Source organism: Carcharhinus amblyrhynchos, chromosome 10, assembly GCF_965287045.1.
Source record: "Carcharhinus amblyrhynchos chromosome 10, sCarAmb.v2.hapA, whole genome shotgun sequence".
NCBI lineage: Eukaryota > Metazoa > Chordata > Chondrichthyes > Carcharhiniformes > Carcharhinidae > Carcharhinus > Carcharhinus amblyrhynchos.
In genome coordinates this window covers 74821120-74833164 of record NC_137333.1, presented here as the reverse complement: position 1 = coordinate 74833164, position 12045 = coordinate 74821120, and the positions used below count along the sequence as shown (strand labels likewise).

At 43.8% G+C, this 12045-nt stretch overlaps 1 protein-coding gene across 15 annotated transcripts in view; it reads left to right on the top strand.

Moving 5' to 3' along the window:
* Nucleotides 1-12045, top strand: part of rnf6 (ring finger protein (C3H2C3 type) 6) — a 229097-nt gene that overhangs the window by 192907 nt on the left and 24145 nt on the right. For 13 of the 15 annotated variants that reach the window (XM_080197366.1, XM_080197372.1, XM_080197368.1 and 10 more), the window contains one exon: nucleotides 11710-11923. In XM_080197366.1, coding sequence (XP_080053492.1) covers nucleotides 11710-11923 — 214 coding nt within the window. The other 2 variants (XM_080197373.1, XM_080197377.1) reach the window with 2 other exon arrangements.

Below are 12045 nucleotides of genomic sequence, written 5' to 3'. Positions count from 1 at the left end.
AAATGTCCTACTTCACATTGTTCTGAACATATGCCCATTTTGCAAGTCTATTAATATCCTCCTGTAATTTGTTACAGTTCTCCACAGTATGACCTAACCCCAAATTTTATAGACCATTTTGATTGCCAACCTAAATCATTTGGTCAAGCACAGATCCTTGTGCAGTACCACATCTCATCCTCCGTCACTCAGTCATTACCCCTTTTCTCCCATTCTCTGCTTTTGTCTTAGAAGTCAACGAGGAATCAGTTCAGCCTATTGACCCCAACTCCACGTTGTTTTACCTTTTTCATTAGTCTATTATGGATAGCTTATTGAAGGCCTTCTGAAAATCCACAGTATGACCTAACCCCAGAAGTCCTGCAGTACACTCTAAGGATCACAGATTGGGAGCCACTGCTCTAGAGACTTGAGCAGAAGTTCTACGCTGAAGTTGAGCTCAGTAAGCAAGTGGTACTGCATAGTCAGAGATCTGCCATCTCGAAGTGTTATGTTGAGCTTCTGTCTTTTCTCAGGCAAAGAAGGTCCCACAGCAACGTTTCATAGAAGAACAAGGAAGTCCTTCCTTGTATAAAAAGAGAACTTGCTGGAAATCTTCAGTAAATAAGAAAGCATCTACGGAGAGGAACCCAGTTTGTGTTTCAGACCAATGATGACACTTCAGAGCATCATTAATTTCCTGGATTTTCAGAAGGCCGTCAATAAGGTATCCATAATAGACTAATGAATAAGGTAAGAGAATGTGGAGTTGGGGTCAATAGGCTGAACTGATTCCTCGTCGATTTCTAAGACCAAAGTGCAGAGTGGGAGAAAATGGTAATCACTGAGTGACAGAGGATGAGATGTGGTACTGTGCAAAGATCTGTGCTTGATCACTTCTAATGATTTTGGGTTTGCATCAAAATGATCTATAAAATTTGGGGTTAGGTCATACTGTGGAGAACTGTAACAAATTATTGTAAGATATTAATAAACTTGCAGAGTGTTCTGAACATTTGCCCAATGTGAAGTAGTACATTTTTGTTAGCGAGGTCACTTATTGGAAGGTGCACGACTGGACAGGTTGAGGCACAAAGAAATCTCCCGTACAGCTATACCAATCACTTAAAAATTGCACCACAGGTTTGCAAGGCCAATTGGAGGGGAAAGAAGCAAATGGAGCTTTTTTTTAAGCAGGATAAACTTGCAAGGGAGGGAATTTAAGCTGAATTGTTATCAAACTTTGTTTGGAACACTGAACAACACTCTGTGGTTGCCATATTTTCTAAATATGGAGACATCAGAGAGGATTTACAAGCTTGCCTCTTGTGGGGAAGGCTCAAACTGGAGGCAATCAATATTCCATAGTCACTAAGAAATCCAATTGGGAATTCAGAGAAAACTGCTTTGCCCAAAGGGTGGTAAGAGTGTGGAACTTGCTTTCTCAGGGAGTGGTTGGAGAGAATAGTGCAGATATATTTGGAGCAAATAATACAGATGCATTTGTGGACAAATATTTGAGGTGGAAGGGAATTGGAGGCTCAAGTGATGCATGCATCACTGGCAAGAATTTGGTGGGCCGTATAGCCTGTTTCCTGTAGTTTTTTTTTCACCTATGTAACGTCTATTTATGAAGTCCAGGCTAACTACCTCATTATGTCCTGCCACCAGTAAAGATTTCTGCAAATAAACCTCCAAATCCTAATGACTGTGCATATTCTTTAGAACTATGCTATTGCGTCTATGTTGTTTCTCTTTTACCCTTTCTGCCAAAATACACCACCAAGCTTTGTATTAAATTCCTTCTGCTTCCTGTCTGTCCATTTTGTGGGCCCACTGATAGTGTTCTCACTGCTTGTCACATCTCCATGGTGTGTATAATTGGCAAGTTTTGGAATTTTACTCTGCATTCCAATATCTGTGTGTGTGTGTGTATCAAAAACATCTGTGATCTTCACACTGATCTTTGGGGAGCACCATTGCCTACCATCCTCCATCTGACAAACAATTTCATACTATTGCGTTTTCAAAATTTGGTTTCATTTCTTTCTTTATGAAGTTGCAATATTTACAGTTTGTAAAGATGTGTACTTTTAACCTTCACCCCTGATTTACAGTCCATAACTATGACATTGATAAGCCAGCACCAATTTATGCCAAGACTTGTGCCTTGTGTCTTTTAATGTGTTTTTAAATTCTTAAGAACATTAAATCTAAAATGCAAATATAACTGATTCAAATTATTTATGTAAAGACCAAAGCATATGATCAACCATCTTTCTATTATTAAATCTGGTAATACCATTGTTGATCTGTTTCCATGGTACTTGTCTACCCCAGTGATGTCACCAAAACAGTGTCTTGGCAGAGTTTATTAGTGTGTTGAGTAAATAATTAGGTTTTTAAAACCATTAGCAGATTCCTCTTATACATTTGTTAACTAACTTCTTGCCTTTTTCTGATTTCAAGTTTTAGCTCTCACTAAGTTCAGCAATTGGAATTACTGTTTTAATCCAGTTCAGTTTTTTTAGCAGGATTTTTTTTTGTGCTCCCTGCTGATGAAACTTCTTTCTTTTTATGCCCACTCTCAGCACTGAGCATTTCCGGATTCTATATTATTTACCTAGTTGTATAATGAAGTTCTCTTTACTGTTCCATAAGTTATTGCAGAGGAACGCTGTTTAGTATAGACATGAGTTCTTCTGCCTGCGATATACATATTTTTAGTGCTATTATGACAGATTATTAATTAGTGAGCACTTGGTATAGCTCTACCATGCTCACCTTGCATCCAATTGAGAAGATACCTTCTTTCCATTAACCAGTGCTGTATATTGAGCTAGTTTCTGAGAGGTGAGATTGCACCAGAGCATGGAGATATCAAATTATTATAACTCCCTTGGGGAAAGGTTTTGGCACTATTCCTTTATAATCAATAGATGAAGAAATTGCATGTGGACAAGTTGCAGAGAAGAATCTATGCTGATAGCTGTGTCTTTGCTACTCACACTTCTGCAGAAATAGAGTTTCAGATTGGTGTTGGTTCCTTCTCAGCATATGAAAAAATTGACCTTTCACAAAACACTCAAAAAAATTAATGTTCCCTTCTCACCAGCTCTCACAGCATTACACATTCTGCTGACTCTAATCAGTTTAGATTAATGGTGAAATTCTAAAAAATGTGGTTCACTTTGCTTCCGTGAGAGCCTTCTACTCACGAAGGCCATCAAATGTTGACTCACTTCCATTATGCCAGTTCAACCTTTGGCAGACCAAGGTAAAGTGAGGACCAGGATCTTAAACTAAGACTAAGGTTTATTTGACAGCAGTGATCCCCACACACCTTTTGGAGATTTTGGAAAACCCACAGGTGCCTCAAAACACTGTGGAAGTATGATCAGCAATGTCTTCACAAGATCCTGCAAATGCTTTTGCAAAAAAGGCAGTGTTCTTTCCCAAGCTAACATGCCCAGCATCAAGGCATGAATGAAGATGGTTTTGAGTCATTAATTGGGATATGTCACTCATATGCCTGACACCCCACTCCTGAAGCAACTGTTCTGCTTGGAACTCAGTCACAGTTGGAGCCTCCCAGGAGGACAGTGGAAATGCTTTGGGGATGTTAAGGAAGCATCCCTGAAAAGATCAAAAATGCCTGCTGTCTGGTCACAAGCCAGGAGTCCCATCAGAATGGAGAAGGCTCATCAAGGAAGGCATCAAACACAAAGAGCAGCTTCATTATGAACTTGTAGAGATGCAGGGAGGGCAGAAACCTCCAAACAACCCATTTACCCAACCCCTAAAATATCACCTGTGGCTGAGTCTGTATAACACACATTGACTTGTCAGCCAAAGTTGCCTTAGATTTTGTGGGGCTGCCCAAGACGGGACAAGAGAGAAAACTCAGATGAAACTTCAGACAGAGTAATGCCTTAAATTTGTCTAACACTTCATAATGGTCCGCTTCTCAAAAATGTTCATCCAACCTACTTGGACATAAATCTCATCCATTCGTCAAGTTAATGTTCTGGCAAATAGGGTCCAGGTGAAGGCTGGGATGAAGGCACTTTATCTGAATGCACAAAGCATTCGGAATAAAGTGGATGAGCTGGTGGCGCAGATCAGCACAAATGGATGTGATCTGGTGGCCATTACAGAGACGTGGCTGCAAGGTGACAGGGACTGGGAGCTGAATGTCCAAGGGTATCAAGTGTTTAGGAAGGATAGGCAGGAGAAAAAAAGGGGGGGGGCGCATAGCTCTGCTGATTAAGGATAGCATCAGGGTGGTAGCAAGGGATGATATAGGAACCAAAGAGCAGAAAGTGGAATCGTTGTGGGTGGAGATTAGGAACAGCAAAGGGAGGAAGACACTGGTGGGTGTCGTCTGTAGGCCCCCAAATAATCTGGAGGTGGGGCGGGCTGTTAACACGCAAATAAGTGCGGCGTGCAGGAATGGAACGGCAATAATTATGGGGGATTTCAATCTACATATTGGTCGACCCATGTTGGACGCGCTGGGCTCGAGGAGGAGTTCTTGGAACGCTGCCGGGATAGTCTCCTTGAACAGTGTGTGTTGGAGCCGACGAGGGAGCGAGCTAACTTGGATCTGGTGTTATGTAACGAGGCAGGTAGAATTAGGGACCTTGTGGTGAAGGATCCTCTTGGGGAGAGTGATCATTGTATGGTGGAGTTTCTGGTGCAGATGGAGGAGGAGAAAGTGGGTTCCCGGACACGTGTCCTTTGTTTGAACAGAGGGGAGTACGGTAGGATGAGAGAAGAATTGGCGAATGTTGACTGGGGGAGCGCGTTGGAAGGTAGGTCTGCTGAGGAGCAGTGGAGGATCTTTAAGGAGATCTTTCTTGGTGCTCAGCAGAAATTTATTCCGATGGTTAAAAAGGACCATAGGAGGAGAGGTAATAAGCCGTGGATAACGAAGGAGGTGAAGGAAAGTGTTAAATTAAAAGCGGAGGTGTTTCGAGTAGCTAAGAGTAGTGGGCGAGAAGAGGATTGGGAGAGGTTTAAATGTCAACAAAGATTGACCAGGAAGTTGATAAAGAAGGTTAGGAGAAACTATGAAGCTGGGCTAGCGCTTAATATAAAAAAGGATAGCAAGAGTTTTGATAAATATATAAAAAGGAAGAGGCTGGCTAGGGTGAACGTTGGACCCTTAGAGGATGAGAGGGGGGACTTAGTGGTAGGGGATGGGGAAATGGCTGAGGTCTTGAATAACTTTTTTGTTTCGGTCTTCACGGAGGAGGATGTGAATAATTTGCTGGGTGTTAGCGATGGAAAGGTGGTAGGACTGGAGGGTCTCAATGACGTTATTGTTACTAGAGAGGTGGTGCTCGACAGACTGGAGGGACTGATTGTGGACAAGTCTCCAGGACCGGATGGAATGCATCCGAGGGTTCTAAAAGAAATGGCGGAGGTGATAGCAGATGCCTTGGTGGTTATTTTCCAGACGTCGCTGGATTCCGGGGAAGTGCCGGAAGATTGGAAAACGGCTAATGTTACGCCGTTGTTTAGGAAGGGTGGCAGGCAAAAGGAAGGGAATTATAGGCCTGTTAGTTTAACGTCTGTTGTAGGTAAAATGTTAGAATCCGTCATCAAGGAGGAAATAGCGAGGCATCTTGAGGGGAATCGCTTGATAGAGCGGACGCAGCACGGTTTCATTAAGGGGAAGTCGTGTCTGATGAATTTATTGGAGTTCTATGAGGATGTGTCTAGGGCGGTGGATAGAGGAGAGCCGGTGGATGTGGTCTTTCTTGATTTTCAGAAGGCATTTGACAAGGTACCTCACAAGAGGTTATTGCAGAAGGTCAGGGGGCATGGAGTTGGGGGTAGGGTGTTAGTGTGGATAGAGGATTGGTTGTCAAATAGGAGGCAGAGAGTGGGGGTTAATGGGTGCTACTTGGATTGGCGGTTGGTGACTAGTGGAGTGCCCCAGGGGTCGGTGCTGGGGTCTCAGCTATTTACCATTTATATAGATGATCTGGAGGAGGGAACCGAGTGTATGGTGTCGAAATTTGCTGATGACACCAAGATTGGTGGAACGGCAAATTGCGCAGAGGGTGTGGAGAGTCTGCAGAAGGATCTAGATAGGCTGGGCGAATGGGCCAGGAACTGGCAAATGGAATTTAATGTTGGCAAGTGCGAGGTGGCCCACTTTGGTAGGAAGGACTATTACTTACGTGGCGAAAAACTGCAGCAGGCGACGGTGCAGAGGGACCTCGGGGCCCTTTTGCATGAGTCGCAAAAACCCAGCCTGCAGGTGCAGCAGGTGGTCAGGAAGGCGAATGGGATGCTGGCCTTCATAGCGAGGGGGATTGAATATAAAAGTAGGGAGGTCTTGCTGCAGCTGTATAGGACATTGGTGAGGCCGCAGCTGGAGTACTGTGTGCAGTTTTGGTCGTCGCGCTTACGCAGGATATTTTGTCCTTGGAGGGAGTGCAGAGGAGGTTTACTAGGCTGATGCCGGAGTTGAGGGGGTTGAGCTATGAGGAGAGGCTGAATAAACTAGGCTTGTACTCGTTAGAGTTTAGAAGAATGAGGGGGGATCTCATTGAGACGTATAAGATGATGAATGGGATGGATAGGATGGAGGTGGAGAGACTCTTCCCGCTCAGAAAGGACAGTAGGACTAGGGGACACAGCCTCAAGATAAAGGAGGGGGCAGTTTAGAACAGAGTTGAGGAGGAACTTCTTCACTCAAAGGGTGGTGAATCTCTGGAATTCTCTGCCCGTTGAAGTGGTGGAGGCTGCCTCGCTAAATATTTTTAAGACGGGTTGGGTTTTTGATCAGCGAGGGGATTAAGGGTTATGGGGAGAGGGCGGGAATGTGGAACTGAGCCACGACAGATCAGCCATGATCTTATTGAATGGCGGGGCAGGCTCGAAGGGCTGGATGGCCTACTCCTGCTCCTATTTCTTATGTTCTTAATATAAGCTGCTGAGAAAGTCAAAACTCCAAATTTACTGAGTTGTCATACTTTGCCAGCTGTACCTGAGGAGCAAATGCCTGCACTTGACACTCCATTGCACTTTGTTATTTAGGGTTGGATTTCACCAGCCTTCCTGGGGACAGGTTAGGAGGTGAGGGGAGATGATGGCATGTGCGTCATCTTGCCACCATACTGGTAGTGCAGAAGGCTCTCTTGCTTGTGTCCAATTGAATTCATACCCAGCAGTGGGGATCTGTCTGGGGCATCTTCTGCCACATTTGGGACACTGCCAAGAAGACCTTGCTGAACTCCCAGGCTGCTGTGGAGAAGGGGAGGAGGAGGAGCACTCTTTGTTTAACCCATGCTGGGGTACTGAGCTACAATGGCTACAATGGTCCAATTGTACCACCTACCCTCCTCTGTCCCCCTGCTGCCTTTCTGGTCCTCACCCACCCAGAACCCATTTACCCAAGAGTACATGTCCACTGCACTCTCCTCCGGTTACAGCCTCAAGTGGCCACTGTTCCTGAGCAATGACTGAACTGCTGGCTCTTATGTTGACTACCACTCTCTAGCTGCAAGCCTCAAGTTCCACCAACCATCAAGGCAGAATAGCCACCAACCCCCATCTTAGCTTCCTGGCCCAGAAGCAGGATCCTACCAGCTGCAGTAAATTCCAACCTTGGTGACAGAAGATTGTGTGCATTGGCAGAACTTGCTCATCATGCATTAAGCTGATGGACATCCCAATATATTCTTCTATTTTTGTTTTGTGTGAAGTGCATTGGGATCTATTTATTTCCCCTTTCATAGTTAGCAGTCATTTGCAGTCTTGTTTTCCTACATCTTTATCTTTCAGATAGCTTAGCAAAGTCTGCAGGTAGATTTGAGCCTTGTCACACTGATTTGTTCAATTGATCAATAGCAGGATTCCCTTTGAGACACCCCATGTGGTCAAACATTTCCTTCTAGGCTGACGATAAGAACTGACAGCAGATACTCACTCACTGTATCATTTCCACCCCCACAGGTAGTCAACCAGGACTCAACTGCCAACAATATGGTTGGGTGCTTCTACTGATGTCAAATGGGACAGGAATTGTGCACCTCAACTTTTCACCCACTGGTCTTCACAATGAAGACCAATGTTCTTGTGGACAAACTAGGCCCCACACAGTAAATCAGTGGGTATAATTCAACAGTCTCTATATTGTTGGCATCCTGGTGGTGATGGTGCATAATTTCAACCTCCTTAATGCAGTAAGTCTGTAGAAGCTAAAAACAACGCTGAAGATCTATCCTTAATTTAAAGCATGTAGCAATGTGAGTCGAGGCACGAAATGGGAACACTTTTTGCATGCTTTAAGATTAATTCTGTAAAACCAGTAACTGCCAAAGATTGAATTGAAGCCAGGAAATAGCTGGAACTTGTAGAAGCAAAAACGTTTTCAAAGGAGTTCAGAACAGCACGGAATGCTAAATTGTGGAAAACAGTTGTTGTGGGTTTGGTGAGGAGCTGTGGGTGGAGCAGGAACAGCTGTAGAATTTCAAGGAAAATGCTCAGCTTCTGAAATCATTTACGTAAGCTTAGAGAAAAGGGAAAACTCGAGCAAAAGAAGAAAGTGAAGATGTTCTGGATCTACTATTATAAAAGGTATGTGGTCATGAAGGTGTCTTGGAGCTGGAAAGCTGAACAAATATTAGTGTGGGAATGGATAATGAGGATCTGCAGCTATTGAGCTAATGAAGCTCCATCTTGTGGTCGAAGTATGTATCTGTTACAGTAGTGAAACACAAATAAGGAACTTGTGACATAAAGAGCACGTAAATATCTTGCAAAATGGAATTGAGGCATTCGACCTAATTTTGACCGTATCATATGATCTGATTTTTATCAATGTTGTTTAATTTTAGTTAAAATAAAAATGGGTGATGAGGGATGTTTCTGAAGGAAAAATTTAAAATCCGTTGTTGCCCTCAAACTTGGGACAACTGACACTGTTGGTAAAGACACTCAAACTCATGTCTCCATATTTCTCTTCCTTGTTCAGATGCTGCTGGGACTGATCATGCTTCCAGTCATGTATTCACAGGACAGGCACTAATCAGTCACTCTCTTTTGTCACATTCCGAAGAATCATACTTTATGTCAGGGGTTGTAATTGAAGAACATGACGTATGAGTCTGTGTGTTCAATCATGTCAGTCCACTGTCCAATTTACTCCCATGCTTGTTCTATAGCCACATATCTTATTCTTTGCTGCTCCCACTGGCCTTAGAGAGACAGTCTTTTAACCATCAAGCTTTGCTGGTGTCTTCACTTGGCTGGTGCCTTTTTGAATACCCTTCAAGCTTCACAGTTGTTCTCATCAATGTCTGCCAGATCAGTTTTTGGGAAAAATAATTAGTTTTTTTAAAAGGCAAATCTATTCTATTGCTGCATTTGTTCTGTGCTTTGTTACTACAAGCAGACACGGAAACTGCTTGCAAAGTTTTCCTTTCTAGCACTTTTTCTCCTAACTCCGTACCATAAAAGTGTTAACTCTGAGTGATTGACAGGCACTCTCTCCCATGGAGCCATTGAGATGGATCTCAATATGAACCAAGATAGTACATAGAAAAATATTTGATTGTTGGAGGCATCACAGCTCAGCTGAATGTTATCATCCCCTTGTCACGAACACCAATTTGGAGGAAGGATAGCTGACCAGGAGGCGAAACTAGCTGATTTTCTTTCCTTAGGATGTTTCTTTTAATTAGCTGAAGCATTCATGTGAGGAGGCAGTTGCAAATTTGGCCGCTAGTAGGTGCTGCAGGATTGTTTGCCATCCAACTATTCCATGCACTGTGGTTCAGTGCTGCAGCAAGCTTGGCCAGCAAGATATCCTTGGAGATTGGGATTCAAATCATCTACTCTGGATTATGTTCTGTTAACAAACAATCTATCCTTTTTCCCTAATCCAGTCAGTTTTCAATACTTGGAAAGAACAGGAAATTTTGAATTAAAAACCATTCTGATGAAATGGATGAGGAACTACTTGTTCTTGTACTTTACAAGTTAACCAATTATTCCCAAGGTTGGCAGTAAGCCCAAAATAATAATTTCAGGTCGTAAGCAGGATACCAAGTTGCTTCATAATTCAGGAGTCAACTTTTTAAAAAATTCAAGTTGCAGTAAAGTGGATGAATTAAAAGGCAAGAATGAAGGTTGCATTGCAATCTTTCTGGATTTTCAGAAGGCGTTTGACAAGGTACCTCACAAGAGGTTATTGCAGAAGGTCAGGGGACATGGAGTTGGGGGTAGGGTGTTAGCGTGGATAGAGGATTGGTTGTCAAATAGGAGGCAGAGAGTGGGGGTCAATGGGTGCTATTCAGATTGGCGGTTGGTGACTAGTGGGGTGCCCCAGGGGTCGGTGCTGGGGCCTCAGCTATTTACCATTTATATAGATGATCTGGAGGAGGGAACCGAGTGCAGGGTGTCGAAATTTGCTGATGACACCAAGATTGGGGGAAAGGCAAATTGTGCGGAGGGTGTGGAGAGTCTGCAGAAGGATCTAGATAGGCTGGGCGAATGGGCCAGGAAATGGCAAATGGAATTTAATGTTGGCAAGTGTGAGGTGGTCCACTTTGGTAGGAAGAATGGTAGGAAGGACTATTACTTACGTGGCGAAAAACTGCAGCAGGCGACGGTGCAGAGGGACCTCGGGGTCCTTGTGCATGAGTCGCAAAAACCCAGCTTGCAGGTGCAGCAGGTGGTCAGGAAGGCAAATAGGATGCTGGCCTTCATAGCGAGGGGGATTGAATATAAAAGTAGGGAGGTCTTGCTGCAGCTGTATAGGGCATTGGTGAGGCCGCAGCTGGAGTACTGTGTGCAGTTTTGGGCGCCGCACCTGCGCAAGGATATTTTGGCCCTGGAGGGAGTGCAGAGGAGGTTTACTAGGCTGATACCGGAGTTGAGGGGATTGAGCTATGAGGAGAGGCTGAATAAACTAGGCTTGTACTCGTTAGAGTTTAGAAGAATGAGGGGAGATCTCATTGAGACGTATAAGATGATGAATGGGATGGATAGGATAGAGGTGGAGAGACTCTTCCCGCTCAAAAAAGACAGTAGGACTAGGGGGCACAGCCTCAAGATAAAGGGGAGGCGGTTTAGAACGGAGTTGAGGAGGAACTTCTTCACTCAAAGGGTGGTGAATCTCTGGAATTCTCTGCCCGTTGAAGTGGTGGAGGCTGCCTCGCTAAATATTTTTAAGAAGCGGGTTGATGGGTTCTTGATAAGAGAGGGGATTAAGGGTTATGGGGAGAGGGCGGGAAAGTGGAACTGAGCCACAACAGATCAGCCATGATCTTATTGAATGGCGGGGCAGGCTCGAAGGGCTAGATGGCCTACTCCTGCTCCTATTTCTTATGTTCTTATGTTCTTAAATCAGATTTTTTTAAATGGCAGTTGATGGGAAACAATCCAGCACACTAATCAATTATTCAAAATGTCTTTTTGCTGTGGACATGAAGATTTCCACTGCAGTATGTAGCAAAACTTTGAAAATGTAAAATCAGGACTGATTATAGTTTTGATCCATTTTTGTAAATTGCCTATTAGATAACTGGGAATATGTCCATTCTTTCCCCACAGATGCTGTCAGAGCTGCTGAGATTTTCCAGCATTTTGTTTTTTGTTTCAGATTCCAGCATCCGCAGTACCTTGTTTTTATTATATGTATTGAGTTTCCTGCTTGTGAAATGATGATCCTGTAGTGAGATAATTTTGCCTTATTGGTTACTTTTGCAGCTAGTTGGAATTCCCAGCACCATGGATCCTCCTAATCCTGCCAATCACAGAGGGAATCAACAGTCTCCCACAGAAAACGTTAACCGAAGTGAAGATGAGCGTAGCCGACAATTGGAGCGGCTAAGCCGAGAGGAAGCGTACTATCAGTTTATCAATGACCTGAGTGAGGAGGACTACCGACTTATGAGAGACAGCAACCTTCTGGGCACTCCAGGTAAACTAATAGCATGTTCCCAAGAACCAGACATAGTTAAAAAAGTAAGAAAGAAGATGACGCAATTTTTTTTTTCCAACCAAACCAAAACATAATGCCTCAAACAAACTCGGCTCTGTTCT